This window comes from Polyergus mexicanus, unplaced genomic scaffold, assembly GCF_030449975.1.
Source record: "Polyergus mexicanus isolate NDT 795.1 unplaced genomic scaffold, iyPolMexi1.0 SCAF_10, whole genome shotgun sequence".
Classification (NCBI taxonomy): domain Eukaryota; kingdom Metazoa; phylum Arthropoda; class Insecta; order Hymenoptera; family Formicidae; genus Polyergus; species Polyergus mexicanus.
In genome coordinates, this window is record NW_027223330.1 from 1029734 (window position 1) to 1053782 (window position 24049).

A 24049-nucleotide genomic window follows, 5' to 3' on the forward strand; every position below is an offset into this window, starting at 1 on the left:
TTCTAGTGATATTTGGTGCACTGCATCTATGATTCGGTCTCTTAATTGCTCTCTTGAATTGATTGGCACCGTAAAGAATAACATCAAGTGTTTACATATGTAAGGAACCTTGAAGCAGAAAGTTTATTCGGTGCCAATCGTCTCGCATAGGATATATCTCTCCCGCAAGCATCTCGCTCCTGCCATCGTAAGATTTTTTTCATGCGTATCCGCGTATCCTCGTTATCGCAACCTTTTTTCCCATGCTGGTTTGCGACGTGAAACAGACTCTGTTCCAGGCGAGAACTGTCCGGCATAAAAAAATTACAGACGTCGCGACGCTTTTTTCGGAAGTGTCGAATCCGTTCCACCACGTGATAACGCGCGATAAAACGCGTTGGACTTGACGAATCGCTGGCGGAAAAAAAAAAATCTGAGAAGGGGAAATGTGATGAAAAACATGACGAATAAAAAATCAAAGGCGAGAAACAAGGTACGACACGTATCTACGAAAATCAATATCCGCACCCGTCCCGCTTCCTTCCGGCAGCGCGTCGCGCCGCTTTTCAAAATCACGATTCGACATTTTAATAAAATGTCAATCGAGGGAGCCGCAATTGGAATCGGGTCGCTCGCGCGTCCTCGCACACGTTGCTCGAAACAGTCCGGGTCCATCCGGACGGGTATCGGACGACGCGGGGCGTTATCACGTTGCGGAATCACTTCACCGCGCTTGCGCAATTGCCTCGGCGGCAAGTCGGTTACACCAATGTAATAAATGCCGCAATTTTTACACAGATTTATGGAAGGGGGATCACTATTACCGATTCGTTGGAATGCGACTGGGAGTAAGAAAAACGACAAGAGTTATTTTCGATTAAATTTTAAATTTTATTCGCGCCTTTTTCGCGACCGACTAACATGTGCTTTTCTATGCTCTCTCTCTCCCTCTCTCTCTCCCTCCATCCCCCCTCTCTCTCTCTTTATCTATCTATCTCTATCTTTATCTCTTTCTCGTGTAATATCTGACGATTTTAATAAAACAAAAACGAGAGATATATTGTAAAAGACTTTTTTATATCATTCGGGTGTAAATTTTTTACGATATGGAGATCTAGAATCTAGAACGATAATTTATAATTTTGCGGTTTAATTAATTTATTATAATGTGGATATTCTTTTAATATAATATTAACTAGAAATTAATGCGTAGTTTTTTTTTTCAAAAATTAATTAAGAAAATATTCATAATTTAATTTCTCGTAATGTAATATATAAAATTTAGATAAAACTGCAACAATTTTAGCTGATATTTCCAGATTAATATTATAAAATAGCCTGATATTTAATTATTAATTACAACGTAATTCTAAAAATCCACTAAAGGAAGCGAAAATTTTTTAATTAAAAAAAAATTTTCAATATTTCTCTCTTATTTTGTATGTAAAATCTATCGTATTATAAAATTATCATTGGGAAAAAATGTATAATATTCGTTCGATTCGCAGTACAATTCAAATATAAAAATTTAATAATGCAAAAGTAAAACACAAGAGTATTTTTCTATAAAATATTTCACTTTAATACTTGCTCCTATTCTAAAGGTTAGGTAAATGTCAACAATTTGCCGGCATTATTTTATAATTTTCTTCTGCATTGACACCTCTCTCTCTCTCTCTCTCTCTCTTATACTGTTTGTGTATACAAAATGTATACAATATAATTATAGAAGGTAGAATCGTGCTGTAAAATTTCGTATTAAACTTGTGCACTGTGCGCGACTATGGGGTGCTTGTTTTAACGACAGGGGAGACTTAAGGAAAGATTCAACAACTATATAGAAGAGATACTTGAAGTTGGGTCGCTATCAACACTCACCTGCACTCTCTCTTAAACGTGGGACACTACCGGCTTTTTCAGATTCGTTCTATATTTATGCTCGTAGTCTCGTCGATCATCGTCCAAGATCGATCGGCCTTTTTTTCTAATGTGTCAGCTCTTTTTCTTACGGTCTCGATTCTTACGGCCATTAAACGACGCGGCTGGAATTTTTATTATCTTAACGCTCTTTGCGAATAATCGTTTATTTGTCGTTTCCGCTTTCATCGATTGCAGAGATAGCATCCTGAGATCGAGGAGTTTCCTCGAGTTAAAAAATAACAAGAATCGAGTAAGAAAATATTTGGAATTATATCAGTTTTAATGAATACCGTGGTAAAATTGTACTTCGATATAGCCGTGAAAATTAATCCAAATTAGCGAAAATCTTTCAGTTCAAATTTATAAACTTATTTTTTTTTTTTTTTTAATAATTTATCGCAGAAATAAAAAAAATTGGAAACTCCAAAAATCTTGGAAATTCTTTTTACTTTGAGTCTGATATCAACGGATGATCGAAAAATAGAATCCGTGAATAAAGAGCTAAAGAAACACAGGTGCGGTTTCAGTCGCGTGCAATAAGTTTCTAACATGCTTTCGGTTTCCTTTATGTAATCGAGCCCGGATTAAGTCGTCCAGTCTCTCGTGCTCTTTACTTGTCGTCCGGCTGACAAAAGGCTTTATATGCCGCCAATCGTGGTTTTACGAGCGGACGAAAGGATTGAATAAAGAGCGAACGAAGCGGCCCGTGCCCGGCGGAATTCCGGGCATCAACCGCTCGGTTTCTTCTTTGATACACATCCACGGTGGTGGATGCAGGTCAGGGTTGGCGAAGGAAAGGGGAACAAAACTAACTTCTCCCGGTAGTTAAACCGAGCGGCGGGATGTGCGAAGGGGGAGCATGCTGTACAGGGTGACACGGAAGTACCCATCTTACCCAGAACGCTCAGTTGAAACATCAGGTGGCTAAATGCAAGATATTCGCACGAGGATGCTGAAAACTTAAGAGTCCCGAAATCTGTGGATATTAGAGCTCGGAAAGTTTTATTTTCTTAAGATGGTAGTTCGAGGGATAGAAAAGAAAAATGGAAAATGCAAGTTTCGATGGCCGTACAGCGTACACTGTAAAAAATTTTCTAAAAACTCAGACACATTTTTCTGTTTAAATTTTCAGATCTGGGTGTCTGAAAAAAATTTCAGACAATATTTCTTAATCTATTTCGTTTAAAAGAGTATATCTGAAAATTCAGACAGCGCGTCTGCAAAAAAGCTGCAGACTTAAGTTGTCTGAAGTTTTACACACACAGTCAATTTTTTTTACAGTATAGGACAAATACTTCATAATCGATGAATCTAGATTAGTATTCTGGGGATTTCAAATCCCGGAGATAAGGCGATGCGGTTAGATACTAAGAAAAAGTTCTTTGAAAGAAAATCATGATATCTAAGAAAATTGTAATACCTTAAGAATTTTCTAACAAATCTTCAAATTAAAAGCCACAAATTTTTGGATCCTTAGATTTCGAGATTCTTAAACATAAAGATAACGGAAAACATTAAAAATTCACACTTATAACGTTAGATTATTTTCATATTTATAAATTCTGATACAGACACCGAAAAGGTTTATGGGTACTTCTGGACCATCCTGTACAAGTTGCTGATATATTAACTATGTACGTGGATGAGAGCGTATTTTGCATGTACACACAGTGAAACGCGCGACGTATAAATGGGATCGTTCGGGGAAAATCGAGAATCGCAGATGTCCGCGGAACTTCCGGAGGAAATCGTGCGTTCTATGTCCAAAACGGAAACACACGCCATTTTCATTCAACGACTGCGTACCTTCGAAAGTTCACTGAAATGTTTGCGAAACACGAAACTCTGTAAGTTTGCTCATGCTTGCTCCGTCTATTTGCGACAAGACACTTGTTTACGTCAGCAATCGGAGAACATGATAAAATTGGAAAATAGATTTATATACTTGTCATCCTTATTATCTTACTCATCTGGCATTCTTACAACAAAAGAGATCTATAAAACTTTTATTTCCTCTTGTTTTTATTTCTTCTCTCAGTTCTTACGCAAAAGTCAGTGATCGAGAGCGTCCAGAAGTAATAATTATGTGGATCAAGTGTCATGTATATATCTTAACCAGAAAAAGGAAATCAAAAGAGGATTACGTCATGTGTGTGAAAATTTATATACCGGAAAAATTCTACCAAAATTTACGCGCCAAGGGCTTAAAATGTATCGTAATAAATCTTCCAATATGTAAATATTTTTGTCGAAATAACGGAAACGATTGTGCGAAATGTTACTCACTCGCGCGCGAAAAGCGAGTATTGAATTATTTACGGTGGCTATACGAGGTCGGAGATATCGAGGATGGAGAAAGGCTCTTTTATAATCCCGCGGATAAAATCAAAGAGTTCCAACAATTGATGCGAGCGCCAGTGTTCAAAAACTTAACATTGTTGGATCAATTCCAAACTCGATACTGTCATCACTTTTTACGATACCCCGTTATTTTATCCAAACAAAATTTTTAACGAAGAGACAATATATTTTATTTCAATATTCTCATGTGTGTATGCACGACAAATAATATATAATAATTATCAGATTATTAAGAAAAAAATTTAATCAAAAGCGAATAGGAAAAATTAATTAAGAGGCCGGTTTTATCAAAATCGTTTGTACAAAAAATTTTTTTTCAGTCTAGAATAATTTATTCACATTCGTATATAAAAATACAATATACCTATCATATTTTTTAATCGCGATAATTATATTTGACTTCACGGAATTTTCAGAAATTAGCGTTAAACTCTTTTGTTCAATCTTACTTCTTCGGAAACCGCAAAACTTTTAAGATAACATCCTGAGAGAAATCTCGTCGACGCCCGTAAAAGGGAAAAAAGAGGAACGACGGGATTTTCCTTTTAAATCGTATGCGTCGCGCGCAAGCGGAATAAAAGTCTCTCGCGACGCTTGGTCGAGCAATCTTTTCCGACAGCTCCGCATTCTTGGCGTTCATCGCGTTGCAAAACAGTCGGAGGGACGAAATTTCCGCGTCCGACCCGTATACACGACGCGTTACACTCGGCGCATCGCTCGTGGGAAGGATTTTATTATTTCTCGGGCGTCGTATTTTGCCGCTTACTACGAGAACGCATCCCTCCCCCCTCCCCCCACCGCCGCGGAATGCAACGGTGGTTAAAGCGCAGATTGTTACGATCAATATTTGCCAGATGCACTTTCCTTAATGCGAACCGTGCTCGCGAGAACTCGTGGGATTTTATTATACTGCGAGTTGTGCTTTTATTTTTTATGACTTCTCTATCTCTTTTTCTTTATACATCTGCATATGTTTTTACGAATTACTATTTAATTTTAAATTAATATTTAAAAATTTGATAAACGATACTTTTTTGCGATACTCTTTCTCAGTTGAAGATCGGCTTAAAAAATACCACCTATCTCTATGAGAATTTATGAAATTAATTGTAAGTATTATTATATATCTTTTCGTTTGAATAATTCCAATGTTTGTAGTGATGGGATTATTTGCTTGAAAAGCCTCACTAACATTTTTCAAATCTCGAAAATAGGTAAACTGAAGAAAAACGTCGCGAAAAAATGAACGCGTGTATTTAACAGACTAACACGTGCTCGATCACTGACGAATTCATATATATATGAAAGATTAAAAAACAAGTGTCTTTTGTAAATTTTTTTTGTGCTATTCGTATTTTTATCAATTGTTTTTATATGCTGCAAATTGCGCCGTTACTGTGGCAGTTTCTACCACGTTTTACGCGCGCGTAAATGCAATTATAGCATCTAGATGCTATAAAAGGGAAAGAAGCATGGGCATGACCGTCTCTACTAAAACGTCATTGTTTTTTTATACGCTCGTCGAGTATTCCCAATCGAACGTCCCGCCAATATCGTCGCCGATCGCGTTATATGTGCATGTGCATATACGTTACACAAGGCATATTCGCATACAGGGCATCCCAGAAGTCGCGCGCTTTCTCCTCTCAACCGCGTATTAAATACAACTACAAATTACAAGAATAGATATTTACTAGAAGAGATATTACTAGAAGAGATATTTTTTTATTCGCGAGGCACTTATAACGTCAAAGATTGAGAGGTAAAGTGCAGATGTGATCTGGAACACCCGGTATACGCGTATATACAATACAGGATTTGCTAGCGAAAAATCGTCATCTCCCACCGTCTTGACGTAGTTGACGGTCTCGGCAGTCGCCTCGGTGAGGGCCCGGCGTAGTCGTGATCGTCGCACCTGCGACAATGTACGTGGACATAGTACGACCCCTTGGCCGCCCTGAGAACCGGAAGCGGCTGTGCCGGGCGCCGCGGCCGTGGAGGAGGAGGGCACCGCTGCCGCCGCCACCGCCGTCGTCGTCATCGTCGACGAGGACGACTTGCACCACCACCACGGGAACTGGACGCGATTATATATCGAGATAACACGTGGTTAATATTAATAATTATAATAACAATAATACACCTCAATCTCTCTGTCTTTTTATTTCCTGTCGCCTGCGGCGGTCGCGGTGCACGTGGATGACGAGACAGACATCACAAGTGCAAGACAGCATAAAGAGACAGACACGTGGACGGATACGGGATAATCGGTTGCACCAATCAACAATCAACGCGCGATTAACTATCCAAATACGAAGGCTTTTACTTCTCTACTGGCAGTACACTGTAAAAAATTTTCTAAAATTTCAGACACATTTTTGTCCGAATTTTCAGATCTGGGTGTCTGAAAGAAATTACAGACAATCTGTTTTAATCATCAGAATCGTTTTTCCAAAAGTTCAGAAATGTTCGTATGAAAATTAAAGTGTGTCTGAAGATTCAGACAGCATTCTATCTGAAAATTGAAATATGTCTGAAAATTGAAGTATGTCTGAAGATTCAGACAGCGTTCTGTCTGAAATCTGAAACATGTCTGAAAATTGAAGTCTGTCTGAAGATTCAGACAGCGTTCTATCTGAAAATTGAAGTATGTCTGAAGATTCAGACAGCGTTCTGTCTGAAAATTAAAATGTCTGAAGATTCAGACAGCATTCTGTCTGAAAATTGAAATATGTCTAAAAATTGAAGTATGTCTGAAATTCAGACAGCGTTCTGTCTGAAAATTGAAATATGTCTGAAAATTGAAGTATGTCTGAAGATTCAGACAGCATTCTATCTGAAAATTGAAGTATGTCTGAAGATTCAGACAGCGTTCTGTCTGAAAATTGAAGTATGTCTGAAGATTCAGACAGCGTTCTGTCTGAAAATTAAAGTGTGTCTGAAGATTCAGACAGCATTCTATCTGAAAATTGAAGTATGTCTGAAGATTCAGACAGCGTTCTGTCTGAAAATTGAAGTATGTCTGAAGATTCAGACAGCGTTCTGTCTGAAAATTGAAGTATGTCTAAAGATTCAGACAGCGTTTTGTCTGAAAGATGAAGTGTGTCTGAAGATTCACGCAGCATTCTATCTGAAGATTCAGTGTGCCTGCGAAAAAGCTGCGGATACTTTGTGTCTGAAGTTTCAGTTAATTTTTTTACAGTGTAACCTTAATCAAACATTTTTGTCTACAGTGATAATGCTATTGAATCTCAATTAATTCTGATTGCTCGTCCCTTTCTAGATTTTATATATAATTTAAACGATAAAAAAATTATTAATCTTAATGATTGGCGTGTATGCAATCGATCTTAAAAGTCGGTTGCACCGACAATCTCGATTAATTATAACTATGATTAGTTTTTGTAAATCATAGCTGTAACTTTAGTATCAAGAAAAAAGATCTGTCAATTATAATTAAAATATCGCTAATCTGTTGAATAAAATAAAACACGCGCTTATCTCTTAAGAAGAAATCTCTTTTTAAATTACAAACTACGACTGTATCACATATCTTTTAGATCGTAATAAAATATGTTTTGGAAATAAGTGATTCCATTTTCTGCTTGTTATTGAATGATCGCTGTACAATAACAGAGAGAGGCAAGATTTAATGAAGCGGCAACCAACGTTGGTGCAACCAGCCCGGAAATACAACAGACAGGTGACATTTTCTCTCTTTGCGGCGCAAATGGCTCAAGAGATATCTCTCTCCTTGCATTTCTTATCCTTATCTCGATTCGTCCTGACGTTGCTCACGCGGCTCTCTACTTCTGTCATTTCTAAGCAGGCGCGTGAATCATCTAGGCCGACAACTAACTCGGCGCTACTGCTAAACTAATGGCGGCTCGTAGTCTACGCAAAGTCAGCAGAGAAGCAAATCGAGTGTCCGTGTAATACTGTGTTTGCTGCGAAATGATAAACACTAACCGTCGTAACGAGCACGTAACACGATAAAAGTTCCGTTGCGTTTTGCGTTACAAGCTTTCTCAACAATTACTAGAATCAGAATATTAAAAAATCTATCTTTACAAACTTTATGATGGTATTTTAAATTTATTTTAAATTTACAACTTTCCTGTGATTAAAAAATATAATTATTATTAATTATTATCAAATTTTACTAATAGTGATATTATTGCTTGGACATTAAATTTATTTGAATTAGAGCTGTTTTTGATTTCTCTCATAGAGAAAGAGAGAGAGAGAGAGAGAATATAGCGTAATGCACTTAAATATTATGATTTATGGACAAGTCATCTGTTTCGGTGCAACTGTTACGGTCGGCGTAGTGAGAGTATATCCCGAAGAGATATCGGTCGGCATAAATACACGAGCTCGTGTTTGTAGATGGCCGCGGGCTAGTTGCCGCACGCGAGCATTCACTTGTTCAGTAGCTATCGACAAGTCAAGTAGGAGACAAGCTACGAGGCAAACGAAAGAAAACTCTTATATTTCGGGACGTGCTCGATCATCCCTTGTGACGAGCCGATATCTCCAAGATCGCGAGCACTTTATACTTTACTCGAGTTTTTGGCATCTTGACTCGTCCGAAAAAAAAATCCTCATCGAACTCATTCGACTAACCCCGAGAATCTCTGCTCCATCGACACAATCGTCCCTAATTCTGTCAAACTTGAAGTTGAAGGATCATTGTCGCTTTCGGTATACTAGGGCGTTGAAGTTCTAAAGTACATATCGAAACCAGTCGCTCGCTTCAAGAAGCAAACAAGTATTCTTCACATCGGATTTATCTCTCTGCTGACTTCATGTAAACTGACATAAGGGTTTGCTAGACTAAGACTGGATAGGTTAACTGCTTAAACAAAATTGGAGGGATGAAACGAACGACATACGTCGAAGAGAACACTTCGGAGAAGACTCGATGGGGTTAAAGATGATAAAAAAAGAGAGAGAATGATATGCAAATGTGATGTCAAAGAGATCGTCCCGGAAACGACGAACCGGTTGATCCGCGCCAAGAAGTCGAGGCGGGAAATACTTTTGCGGAAACCCAGAATTCTACCGTGTAGATTTACGACGCCGGATAACGACTGGAACGGATGAATGACCCCAATCTTATCGGCAGTATATTTCTGCATCGTCGTTCGCGAGACGAGAAGGGCCGGCGATCAACTCGGAATAGATGCCGGAAGAGTAAATTTGGTTTCGAGTTAAACCCATCGGCCGGAAGTGTGAGCCAAGTCATACATCGAGTGTCGTAAAACTATTGCATTCTCTTCGAACCGCATACTTTCTAATAAATACTAACGAACCGAAACCGTAGAAAATCTATTTTTCTAATTTTAATATTTTAGTATTGCGTGTATTCTGTCAAATAAACATTCTACTATAATTAAAATTAGGAATTATCTTCAAATATATATGTTAATAATCAAAATTATTTAAATCTAAATTTTTAAACAAAAAGATAAGATTTTGATTATTTTTATTTTTTCAATCCCGAATTTGAATCAATTATTATTCTTAATCCTAAATTTAAACCGATTGATATGCATTATATCGGATTATAAGACTTTAATATTTAAAGAGAAGGGACCCAATGTGAGAAGAATATTCATTGCAATTTCTTCGCTTCATAATCGAAAACATCCGAGTAAAGAATCGGATCACGTTCGGAACCGTCTAGTCGATTCTCTCTAAGGGTTCATACCCTTATTCGTAGGAAATCGAATCACCTTCTCATTACGATTTCTAGTCTTTTTGCTTCCTCATAGAGGAAGCTTTGTCTTCGTGACAAAATTTTTTTACGAGTTTTCTATACCAATGTGTTTAGAATGTTCCAAAACGTTGAAAAATCATATTCCTAAAAAATGTCTGTATGTCTGTATGTATGTATTGTATGTATGTGTGTATGTGTATATGTACGCAATATATTGTACAATACAACCTCTAACTTCCGCAATTTTTGAGATATCGGGTTAAATTTTTTTTACACGGATAGAGTATCATTCAAGGATGGTTGGTATTGAATTTGATGAGTATCGGTGAAAGGGTTTATTTTTTTATAAAATTTTGAATTTTTTGAGAAATATCTGTACACGTTGTAACTTTCAGAAAATTTTAGATATCGGATTAAATTTTTTTACTTGTATAATCTATAACGATTATATAAAAATAAAAAAAGTGTGTAAATTAGAAAATAGCATATTGCTTCTTTATCTTTTTATTTCGTTCACAAAGCTTCCTCTATGAGGAAGCAAAAATTGAAAAAACCGTATACTTAAAGTAGCTTAAGCTTTGTAAAATAAAATGATGAGGAAGCAACGTGCAAGTTTCTAATTTGCACAACTTTACTTGTTTTTTTTTTTTTTGTTTTTTTTGTCTGAAAAGATCAATTTTGGACGTTATTTCGGAGATCGACATGCAATTATACACGGATGATCGAAATCAAATCGTCAACGAATCACGAAGATAACATTGTATTATTCTCGTTTTACACAAGAGAATTCAACAGAATTTAATGTATGTTTTAATTATCGTCGTTCAATTAGCGTAAAGGAATCAGCAGTTAATAAAATTCCGCATAAAGATAAACTAGATTAGAAAACAACGGATAATAAATTCCACTGCATTTCGTGCAGCGAGTGATTTTGCAGACGTTCCATCTCTGTCGCGATTAATATTCGCTCAGAGGGGAGCGATGAAAAATTACCGCTGACTCTTCTCCATTTACCGACGTCTGCTTTGCCGCTGGGCGCGGAATTAATGCGCGTAATAACCAAGTCTACAGGGCCAAGGAACTAAGACATTGATTAAGTTTCTCTCCGCTTAATTAGCCGCGTCACGTTAATTACCGGCCGCGTACTCGGCTAGTTCGGTTTCATCGCGGACAACTTTTTGCCACGAGCGGAAGAGAAGAAGAGGCCGATCGACGAAGTTGAAGAGGAGCGCGAGCGACTGCTTAGGGCGTAAAGTATGTAAATGCGAATTTCAACGCTATCTCCTACCCTCGCACGATTGGATGCTGCAATGGCAAAGTGATTCGTCGAAGAAGGAAAAAGTGGCACGGCGATCTATCACTCGAATGCAAGTAAATGGCAACCTGCAAATTCCATGCCGAGGAACGTTCGGGTAATATATCCCTCGTTCGAATGCACAAGGGGGGGTTGCACAAGACTCGAGATAATATTCGTAAAAATATTGTTTTGCATTGGTATTGGAAATTTTGGGAAACTTAAATCATGTCTTGGGCTTGAATGAATCTCGATAACAAAAATATATAAATATATATTTATAATATTTAAATATTATAAATAATATAAATATATAAATATATAAATATTATAAATATATAAATATATTGTGTAAAGGAGTATACTTAAAGTAGACAAAAATATTAAACATAACGCAGATTGATGAAGCTTGGCAGGATGATTTATCGTGGCTTTAGAATTATGTTGAAAAAAGAATTTTCATTGACACTTGTCTGGAACATTTCCAAATGGACTTAGGGTAGTAGCTTTCTCGGAGATTTGAAAACTAATATATTTTGATGAAATACGACGAAAAGAGAATTTGCATCTTGATTACGAAAGAGCAGGCATCTTAACATCCAAAAAATTGTTGAAGTTGTTTAAGATTCAAATGAAATCCTGCTATTCTACTCATGTCAAATAAATATATCTGTTTGTTCTATTAAATACAGAGAAAGAAAGATTGGAGATGATTGACGAGTACTTTTGCATATGCAAAACACACTTTCAGCTGTCTCATTTTCTTTTTCTTTTCTTTTTTAAGGCAGCAGCATTACTATCTAATCAAGAGTTCACTGAAGAAGAGCTGGAAGAACAATTGAAAGAGTTGATTGAATGATGAGAACGAATGCCAATGAAAATTCTTTTTTCGATACGTTTCTAAAGTCAAAACAAATCATCCTGCCGAGTTTTATCAACTTGCGTTGTGTTTAACACTTGTCTACTTTAGGCATACTCCTTTTATATTTGTTTATCGTATTGATTGTTTCTAAATTTGTTGATATAAATATTTTTATTTATTAATAAAATTGTTTAAGTTTATTTAATATATTAAATTCTTTTTCTCATCTAATTTACGCACAAATATATATATTTCAGCTTTAAAAAAAAATAAACAAACCAATAATCTTGACAATTTTAGTCTTGTTATTGTCTTGATGACAAATAAAAAAATCTTGTCTTGATCTCGTCTCAAATTTTGAGAACTAAGTCTTGATATCTCGTGCAACTCTAGTAATGCCTAGTCTCTCTCTCTCTCTCGAGAGAGAGAGAGAGAAGACTTTGGGAATAGAGCTCATTAACAACGTGAAAGTAAATCAATTCAAATTAATAACTGTAACGTGAGCAGAGATGATGTAATAACAAACTAAATAACAGCACACATAAATTGGCCGTTCGACTTTTAATTACCGTTCCGCCTGCTTTTTATTATCCAATCGCGCAAATATAACGCGACAGAATTATGCATTAATAAGAGAACGAGAAAATAATTTATGATTCCAATATTATCTTGCGACGCGCGCCAAGATACAAGCAAAATTTATTCTACCTTTTACAATCTCGACAGTATTTTTCCACCGATTAAGAGCACGGTCGGTGATCTCGCGGAATAGTTCGGAGCTTGAAACGGCTGAAAGTTATCCTTATGCAAATGCAGACTATTATCCTTATGGGACGGGCGCGAAATTAAAAGTTCCGCGAGCTAATATATGCGGAACGCGCAATGAAAGATTCAAATTCGAGGGCCCAGCGGGGAAAAAGCTCCGCGGCCGGATCCTCTCTATTTAATCCCACATAATGAGAGAGAGGGCGGATCCCTGGGACAAATAGAAAACCGATGCCGAAGTTGCCTGCCAAGCTCTTGGAACAACGTCGAACGTCCCATCGCGTTTACATATACCTCATTTCGCGCGATTAATTAATTCACAATTAATTAATTAATGAAGATTAATATATGGGCTCGCCCTCTTCCTCTTCACCCCACGTTGTGTTCATCATTTATTTATTATCTTATTATCTTTCCACTCAATTCGCAGTCAGCTCTTGCGCGCTCGAGAAAATCCACAATATTAAAGATTTTTGCAATTTAATTTCACAAATAAAAAAGTTCTATATTAAAGTTCCCTAATTTAAAATGGAACTTTGTCACACGTGTAAATTTTTATTATTGGAAATAAGCTATTTAAAATTTCATTGAATTTCGGGGCAATTAGTTTTAAAAAATTAATTTTTAAAATAATATTTTTTTTGTTCAAATAATTATTTTTTTCCATCTATACAAACTCTCTTGCAGCGATGGAAATTAAAGTAATATGCGAATGTGCGTGGTAACTTTTGCGATACTACGCGCACAGATTTAAACAAACAACAATAACTAAGAGTTGGTCACGAGTTTAATCGCGATAGTGCCAGGTTTGTTAGGGTCAGCGAAAAAAATCTCACTTCTCCGACCGCTACGAGAATCCTCGCTTCTCTCCGGTCGTTAAGCAGAAGACAGAATATCCTGGAAATTGCCCGATATTGTATATCTGACACGTAAGAGCCGTAGTAAGCGTTAGTACGCGCTGCGAGCTGCAGATGCATGCCTGGGACTGTTTCTTGTCATCTTTGAATTTTTAACCAATAATTTTAAGAGAATTTACGTTAAAAAGAGAAAGAGAGAAACTTATTGTGTGTTCGCATATTTGAAAAAATATAATTCAATTTGCAATTTTGTTTAAATATAAATATAAGAAAATGTTGTAGTATCAGTGTTCTATTTTCTCGCGACAAGATAATTCTGATTAATTTATAATTTTATATTCATTCGATCGAGCATTAGAAAAATACATATAATATTCGGCAGTCTATTATAAAATATTGTTAGTAATATTTATATCCGTATATGTATAAATAGTAATATTTATTACTTAAGAGTTAGCAATATTTATTATATATATATATATATGTATACATAGGGGGAAAGATGGGTAAAAACGGGTACCCCTGTTTTTTCGTAATAAGTGCTGCTATTTATGGCTAACTTGTATTATTAGTTGTAGATTGGCGCCATCATTATTTTAAAACAAACCCGGTGTGTACCCCGGTGCACACGATATTTCTTTTTTAATAGAAGTTCAAAGTTTTTAGCCCAAAAAAGATCGATATCGAGGCAAGAATCGAGTCGTCGTGCACTTTTTCCATATAGAGCATCTGTTTCGATAAATGCAGCATTGCATTCTGTACATATTAGAGAGTGTATATCATATTAGTTTTGATCAGCACTTTGTACGCCGGAATATACAACCGCCGTATTTGTTACTTTCCTTGTGTCGGGGCAAAACCGGGTACTTACATATCTCGTGTAAGGAAAAGAGGAAGAACTATTATCCTGACTTTGTCTCCATACAAAAAACAGTTGGAAACAAAAACTAACACTCAGAAAAAGAAACCGCTAAAAAACAAAAAAAAAAGATTTTTCTGACCTAACCTAAAATTGAAAAGTTAAATAAGGAAGTTCTGCAGCAATGTCGAACAAGAGGATATCTTTATTTGTGATTTTTTTGTCAATAGAATACGTCTATATATCGTATTTTGATTAAAATAAATCTAGATTTTGTAATTACACGGTGTTTTGCATATTTTCAAATGGATATCCGGTTCGACCCTACCGGTAGGACAAAACCGGATACTTTGACTTCTTCACAAAATCTTGTTATTTTTGGTAACTAAAAATTTTTTTTCAGCAACTGGCCTTATTTTCTCATAGTTTAAGATTCACTAAAGACTACTAACGGTCGGCAACATTGTTTTTATTCTCAGATTTTTTGTAGGAAGACAAATTCGATTAGGTTCCCGGTTTTACCCTACTTTCCTCTGCGTCATAAATTATTTTTTCCAAAAACATTAATGTAATTGATTAACAAACTATTCTATAATAAAATTTTCACAATTATTGCTTTTTAAAGAAACAACCGATGCACACATACGAGCATATCGCATAATATCAGAATAACAAAGTAACAGACTGTTGGGCGTTTCTTTTTTCCGTACAACTATCAATAAGCAAGAGTTATATAACGTCTAGATTTGATACAATGCGAACTATTTTTTATATTAAAACGACACGACACGGAAAAGAAAAGAAGGGATCAAAATATAAAAAAAAACTTTGTCGCAAAAAATCCCGCCGTCATTGTGTTTTCAAACAAAAACACGATTCCAAGTGGAAATTCGATTTTCACAGCCGCGATAATACGCACTCTATTCACGTGTATCTAAATTCATAATAAATTAAAAACATAAAACACGAATCGGAGAGAAACGTACGGGCTGCAATCGCAAATTCACACGTGATCAAAATGCAATGGCAAAAAAGTGTCGCTACACGAAACATGCTGTTTCACAAACTCCCTGACATTTTGCCGATAACAAATTGCTCGGCATTGTATTTAATTCCTTTGCAATGAGAACGAGAAATAATTGGTATAAAAATCGGAAAAAGGACATTGCGAAAGTTTTGTGAAATTTTAGTAATATGAAGAATTTTAGTAATAGAAGAATCAATGCGAATAAATTAAAACAACGATTGATTGATCGAGAATACATTTATAAATATACAGCATGCATTGTCTGTGTCACATATGTATTTTGATTGGTCAATTTTGCATTTTCCAACGATTGTCCAACTCGTGGGAAAATGTCAAGAGATTCTCGCCGTAGCAAATCTCCGTTGCATGCATGAGAACGTACCCTGATTGGCCAACGGCCAAAAACACTGACAGAAACCTCACCAATGAACACCCCGCAGGCGCGTTTCCATGCGCCAAGGAGACATAATTAAACTAACAATGTGGAGAGAAATGTATCCCGCTGTCCAACCCCCTCTCCCATTCCGGACCCTTTCTGCGACGCGAATCTCGCTTAATGACAGAAATTTCGGTTTGCGCTCTCGTCCGAGAGAACTTCCATTCTAGAAACTAAGCACATTACGAATGTAGCCAGAAAAAAAATAGAGCGAGGCTGTCACACATTAAGCGCCCCAAAAAAGAAGAATCATACAAACGTGTATTTGTGCTCGAGCCATTTTTATATAAATATTTAATCAGATAAATAAAATAAATAATAATTTTGTAACTATTTAGAAATATCAAAAAAAAAAAAAAAAAAAAATTAATTTACGAATCTTGAGATATTATATTACTTAAAAAATTTTCCTTTCTAGAATTTATTTATCTTTCACTGAAATATCTAAATCTTTTTTGTCGATAAAAAATATTTAATTATATTATGTTGCATCTTTTTCTATGTACTTATCATGGATTTAAAAAATCAGAAGAAATTATTTCACAAGGTACGCGTTTGGTCCAAAGAGAATTAAGGCGCCGTCACTCAAGCTTAGGAATTTTTTTTAAGAAGATTGTTTTTACAAAGACTGCCATCTGTATCGCGTCAGGATTCGACCGCGAGGCAAAAAATCCAACGAGTAAGGTATCGAACATCGAGCAAACGATAGTTGCGTTCTCCGCCGGTATAATTCTCTAGCTACACCACTTAAGGACGGTTCTCCGATGTTCTTTCCACCCTCCGCCAGATGGCGACAGGCAAACTCCACCGATAAGGGTTACTTTGCAGAGACATTTGTATCCTTTGGCGATTAATCTATCGTACTAACTGCATATCAATTGGATTCCTAAATCGAAAAATCTTGAATTCTTGTACTTGGGACAGACTCGCAAATTCGTGTGAAAGGAATTCTTCCGATCCGCAAAATATTCCCGGATTCTCAAAGTCCTGCTTCTCTCTTTCCATATGAATACTCGCGTACTTAAAAAAATTGATACATAAAAAATCCTTAAATATTTTTCTTCGTCTTCATAGACACAAATCCGCGTTGGAAAATCATAAAAAGGGAGACTAACGAATCGAAATGAGGCACGTGAAACCTCAACTTGACATCCTTATCACATGCTGTGACAAATCATCAACCCTCAACGGATAACGATGAGATCAAGATGGAAAGAGTCGTCATGGATCTTCTTCGCAACGAAAGCAATGCAAATCGCACTCTCGTAAAACTGACGCTGTAAATTTCGATCCTATAAAATCTGTATATATCCTTCCTCGGTGCGTCTCACACATACACTTTTACAATTCCACCGGATTCACGCCGGTATATCTTCCTAGCGACGGGTCAAAAAGAAAGCTAGGGTACGGGATACGCTGGAGAATAAAAGAGGGAGAGATCTGTCTCTCATGGGAGACGAAAACGAGTTCAAACGAACGATAAGAGAGAAAGACAAGAAACGTTACAATACACATACGATATACAAACGATGCCAACGAAGACACACATACATGACGTACGAATAGGAACGATGCATCAATAAAAGAGTTGAGCAAATTGACAGTAAAACAATGACACTGAAAACACGAACAATGAAGAAGATGAGAACACGTATATGGAAAACATGCGTGAAAAGAACCGGACGAGAAGTGACGATAGAGGATAAGCTGAAGAAAGAAATCTCAATTACAATCTTTGTTTTATTCTTACTCTATAGTTTCTATGAGATCCAAAAATCTTTGCAGATTTCTACATCTCTTTATATTTATATAGTGTTTCCAATCATTCATCCACCCCTTTTATAATATTTTGAAAAGGGATGTTAAAAAGTTGGGACAAACATGTTTACCATAAAAGCCTAGTAGTCTGAAGTTTCTGATGATGGGATTTTCATTTTAGGAGAACCCCCGGAAATACCGAGAAGCGAGGGCAATTTAAAGATTTTAAATAGTAACATGGGGCAACATTTCTCTATAACGATAAGTGATACTAAATTTTTTTTCAAGCAAAAGCTGTTTCTTTCTGAAAGCTGTGCCCAACGATAACCACGTTGTCCTATGTTGGCATTAAAAATTTTTAAGTTTAAGCCCTTGCTTCTCGGTATTTCCGAGAGTTTCCCAAAAATGAAAGTCCCATCATCAGGAACTTCAGATAGACTTTTATGATAAACATGTTTGTCCCAACTTCTTAGCACTATCCCTTTCCAAAATAAAAGAGGTAGACAGGTAGTCTGAAACACTCTGTATATTCTCTCTTGTAAAATTTTTCATGTATCAAGAAAAGAGAGATAACAGTTATGATAAAGCAAGTCAAAAAATACAAAGGAAATCTAGAGAGCCCGTTGGAAAAAGACCTATTACAAAAAAATCCCTATTAAATGCTCTTTTATCTCCCGGAGAAAGATGCTTAAGCAACAATAAAACATTCCGTTGAGATTTGCTCTGGCTCTTATTCAACAAAACCGTTTACCAATTAAATACAATCTTTTCTCTTCCTCTTTCGTCACAAACTCACCGGGAAGTGAAAATAAACGGAAAACGAGAGAGAGAAATGGCGGGCAAATGGAGACACGTGTGTGGGAGTATCATGGGTTGGCGGGGTGGCGGTGGTAAAAGGGTGATTCGGTGGTGCTGTACCGCGTACAGGTAATGCTCTCTGTCCATCATATAAGAATACCAATTGCGACATCGCGTACAATGGCTTCAAGATTAATTAAGCGCGTTTATTCCTTTTACAATTAATTTGACATTCCCGTTTATCAAGAAATATTTGCGAGAGATAATACTGTAACACGGCATGAAGCAAGCCGATTGAGAAATCGTGATTTTAAACTTTAATCGTCAAGTCCTATCCTCTCGCGTTAAATTCAGAATTTATTTAATTCTCATCTAAATCATCGTCCAAACTAGATAGATCCTAACGACTGCGCCTCTCGCGCATCAACCGGGTATTCTTGCATCACAAACGGAGCGCACGTGCGTGTCATTAGACTCGGCCTCGTCGATGAGGCTAGAAACCAGCTAGGAGATTGTTGGCTTACCTGCCGGAACTGTCGTATCCCGCCATTGATCCGCAGCGAGTCCGCGGCGATACCGGCTATCCCGTCACCCGGCTCGCGTAGCTGCCGCAGCGAAGCGGCGCTCGGCGCCGCGCCGGTGTGCAGCGGGCAGCAACAGCCGGAGCAGCAGCACGCGGACGCCTCCGGCTGCGAGCTCTGCCGTATTATGCGCGCGTTGGGCGACGTGGTGACCAGCACCGGCGGCGGAGGCGCCTGACACGGGCAGCAGTGGTGGCCGCTCTTCACGCTCTCCCTTCGCAAACAGAAAACACTGGGCCGGTTACATCCACTCTCAACGGGAGAGAAAAGAATCTAAAACCTATACCGTAAACAATTTTCTAAAAATTCAGACACGTTTTTGTCTGAATTTTCAGATCTAGGTGTCCGAATGAAATTTCAGATAATCTGTCTTAATCATCAGAATCATTTTTCTGACAGTTCAGAAGGGTGTATCTAAAAATTGATGTGTCTGCAAATTCAGACAGCATCTTGTCTGAAAATTCAGACAGCGTGTCTGCAAAAAGCAAATACTTTTCGTGAAGTTTCAGTCAGTTTTCTTATACAGTGTAATCCACTTCCAACGCTTTTTCTTTTCTCGTAAAATTTGTCTCGAGTCTTACAAGTTTGATTTGGCCGACTGGTTTTGGTCTTGATTGACATATTTATATTTTAAAGACAAATTGATCCTTATTTCCAAATCTGTTCGTAATTTTTGTTTCCGTAAAGCTACAGGATGTTTACTCAAATCTTGTAAAAAAAGTTCCCTGAAAGTTCCCTGATCTACCAGGTACTTCTCTTCAAAATTCCAAGTAACGAGAATATTTTAAAGAATTTTTGGTGTAGTTCCTTAAAATAAGCTATTTTATTGCACGCATTTTCTAATGCTTTTCATTTGTACAAAAAAGAAACATAAAGCCACTTAAGTTTCAATTGGTAGATTTACAAATGCATTGAAAAAAATTAATTTGCTTTAAAATAAAAATTTGTCACTTGCATTAACTTGCAACATTTTCATTTTTTATCACTAAAAATTAAAATAAAGAATATGTATTGCATATTCAATATGTTATTAAGACATTGAATATATAAACGAGATAGATATATATTTATAATATATTTTAAATACATAATTCACAACTTGGCTTATTGACGGATTACACCTATTGCTTACAATATAAGAGTAAAATTATTAGAGAATAAAAAAAAAAAAAAAAAAAATTCCCTGAGTCTTAAGAAAATATGTCCCAATAAATTCCATGAAAATTCTGATTTTTCTAGGTAAAAAAATAATCTTGTGTTACATAGAATCTTCTTTGAAAATTGCAGCCATCTGTCCTTTAAAATGTAAAAATTTATTTTTAAAATTGATCTCGTTGAATTCGTTTTCTACTGAACTTTGAAGAAATTTTATTTTAATTTTTGATACTTTTACTTTATTTCTATGATAAATAAAAAATGAAATAATTTTTAGTTAACTTGTAAATTTAATATTGCGTATACTATTTTATTAATTAATGTTTTCGCGTTTTCGTTTTATTTTAAAAATTATTTGTGACATGTGGAATATTAAACTTAATATTTAATTGTAACTATGTTGAACTTGATACGATTAATAGCGAGATGATGCAATAAAGAACATTAAATAAAGAAAAGTTCCAAATCGTAATTTTATTCGGAAATAATAATATCGCTGTAATCGGCTGCTCTCGTATCTGTTATAGCCGCTACAATTTTATGGCTGCCATGAACTATAAAGTCGAATTGATAGTCTCAAATACGCTATCCAATATTGCACATGGCCACCCGTCCGTAGACTAATTTCACTGAAAATTGCTGCCCTGCTAAATTAGTAGCGTACATAGTGTCTGAAAAATACTCTTTTTAGCCATAGATAATATTTGAAATAATGATTATTTCGACATTCAGGCACTAACAATTTTCGAATTATAAGCGAAACCATAAATTAACAAACTTCTCTAAATTTAAATCTGGAAACATGTCTCTCTCTTCAACTCTAATTTCAACTATATTTTATTTTAGCAAAAATTTTATTTTTTAGATGGCTACAAAGATTAAAATTATGAAACAATTCTATTCATTAAATTTCGGAAAATTCCAGATTTATAAAAAAAAACATAATATACGTCATTTCTAGAATAGCAGTACACGAAATTGCTAATGAAATTACTGTGAATCTGGCAAACTTCGGTTGAATACGAATAATCCAATTTTGTCGTAGAATATGACTAGAGTTCTCTTTGTTCGAAAGCATCCTAAGCCAAGAGCCCTCGGCTTTTACAGCGGTAAAACTGTCGACTAGAAGATATCATTAACCGACGCGCCTTCGACCTTAGGTGAAAACTGAAGTCTCTTAGCTTTATGAATGGCTTTTCGGGATAACAATGGATCTTTTATTCATGATTCAATATACTTTCCACTATATTCTACATCATAAGCATAAAAGATGTGTTTACAAAACGTAACTTTCTTGATAAACGAATATTGTAATATAATATAACGACAACATACTCTACATCGCTAACGATACAATACTATTCAAGAATCTTGTGTATAATCTGTTAGTAGTTTTATACATCAATAAAATTTTTTAGAACAAGAATTTCTTTTATTGAAGCTCTTGATATACGTAAGCTTTAAATGGAAATTCTAAAATATGATAAATTTTTGAAATTAAAGCATTGTTTGCTGTTTATATTAAATGTTCAAACTTTTAACATTAAACCTTTTATTAGAATTTTTTCCATCTTAAGAATATAATTATTATTAGTCTCAGCTCATTAATTTTAATTTAACTTAAGATTATATTTATTATTGTGCCTCAGTTCGTTAATTTTTTAATTTATAACTTTAATCAATTTTATTTCAATGCAGATTCAATATTTACAAAAAATTAAAGATAAAAATGAAGAGAATCTGTCTTCCAATAAATTTTAATCAACAATTGAAAAAAAATCAGCTAAAACATAATGGTTGAAAAAGATCGTAAAAATAAAAAGACAGATCAACATTGCGATTTTTACATCGGGAATTCTCAGTAACGACGTTCTTTTATATGTCGTTTCTCTCTATCTTCCCGGCAATCCCCGGCGTATATTTCTCCGGCCTTCGAAAGCGAGTCGCGGGACAATGTAAAATTCCGCAGTTAAACTTTCGACCCGCTAGCGCGAGATCGTTCTAGAAACTCGCGACGGCAGCAAACGCGGAAGGGTAGCGGGGGATTTCAAGGAATTTCCTTAAACCGGCCAAGAGGAAAGCCTGTTCCGCCTGGACGATCCTTGTCTAAGGAAACAGAGATGTCGCATTTTTCCGAGGGCAACGCATTTCTCTCGAGAAAGGACGGCGGATTGTCCGGCGCACTTACCATAGATAAAAATAGCCGATTCGCCAGCTGTTCCGCGAATAGATCCTCCCCCTCTCTCACCAGATAAAAATCCCTTAATTTCAGAAACTTTCCGCGTAAAAATTGCAAAAATTGTAAAGCTGAATACTATGTTCGAAGAACGAGATACATTCAATAAGTATATTGGAAATCTTTTATATGGCAAATTATCATTTCGAGAGTGACGTATTCGATGCTGAATAAATAAATAGGATAATTTACGCTATTGGCATAAAAAAAAAAAAAATTAAAATCCCAATTGACATAGGAAATTCGCGAAGCGAATTCCTGTTTTGCGTTCGTCTCCAATCGAGAACTCTGTTCGCAACTATTCGCTTCAATTCTATTACACCAAATCGCAAGTTTACGACAGCGTAGTCGACTAGTAGTAAACTTAAACTTTGCCAATTACGAGTCAAAACTTTGCACGCGTACTTAAACTTATCCAACTGCCGTTCCTTTTGTTTAACATGTGCTAAAAGAGTTTTTTTCTGGATTAACTCTATCATTAATGTTTGCTGTTATCTAGATGAAGTTATCTAGATAATAATGTATATGAAGCAATTGCATTATCTCATCATTATCTAGATAATAATAGGATGTTATGATATTATCTACATTCTTATCTTGGATGAAAAAATGCATCATCTGCCTTAAATTATCTAAGATAATGGCTGTATTCAGCAGAGCTCATCCCTTAGTAAGCACTTTATGATTCTTTTAATATGTTTGGTTCTTATTTTTAGATTCAACGGCGAACCAAAGGCAAGATCCATCATATTAAAGAACCCCAAGCACTGTACACACTGTATGAAGCTATTAAAGAATAGACCTAAAATGTATGCGTCATATTGCCTTGTGCGCGCGTGGTATTTTTCATTACCGAATGTGATTTCTTTCAATTTTTCTATTAGTAATATCACAGCGGAAGATAAAAAAGTATTTAATGAAAAAATTATAGATAAGTATATATTATTTTAGTTGTCGTTGATATTTTTTAAATTTTTTTTTTTTTTTAACAAATATTATCTTAATATCATCTAGATAAAATGCTGTATAATTTCATCTATTATCTAGATAAATTTGAAATAAATCATCTTTATCTTTATTAAGATAAAATTTTATGTCGTCTCCTGTCTTTATCTAAATGATTTCAATATTATCTATGCAAAATATCTATCATACATTGTAAGTATAGATGTCATACATGTATGTATGTATATAAAATATGTACGTCATTTTTTTTTTAGCACAATGTGAGTACACAAGAGTCACGATGATCATTTTTCATTTTAAACGAATAACGCTTGTCTTTTAAAATTTTATTCCACGATTTCACGGAAATGAAAAATATAGTGATTCATAATCGACTGTTAGCGATAATATTTTAATATTCTTCATTTAAAAGCGCTTGCGTTTATATTATACTTTATATTTCCTATTTAGTTTTTTTGCTAACTATGTATATA

At 35.6% G+C, this 24049-nt stretch overlaps 1 protein-coding gene across 4 annotated transcripts in view; it reads right to left on the bottom strand.

The window, feature by feature from the left end:
• The window catches only part of Sk (small conductance calcium-activated potassium channel), a 163724-nt gene that overhangs the window by 80979 nt on the left and 58696 nt on the right, over window positions 1–24049 (bottom strand). For 3 of the 4 annotated variants that reach the window (XM_070303586.1, XM_070303589.1, XM_070303587.1), the window contains 2 exons: window positions 19163–19433; window positions 6107–6337 (listed from right to left, as the gene is read on the bottom strand). In XM_070303586.1, coding sequence (XP_070159687.1) covers window positions 6107–6337; window positions 19163–19433 — 502 coding nt within the window. The remainder of the gene's footprint in view (window positions 1–6106; window positions 6338–19162; window positions 19434–24049) is intronic. The other variant, XM_070303590.1, reaches the window with a different exon arrangement.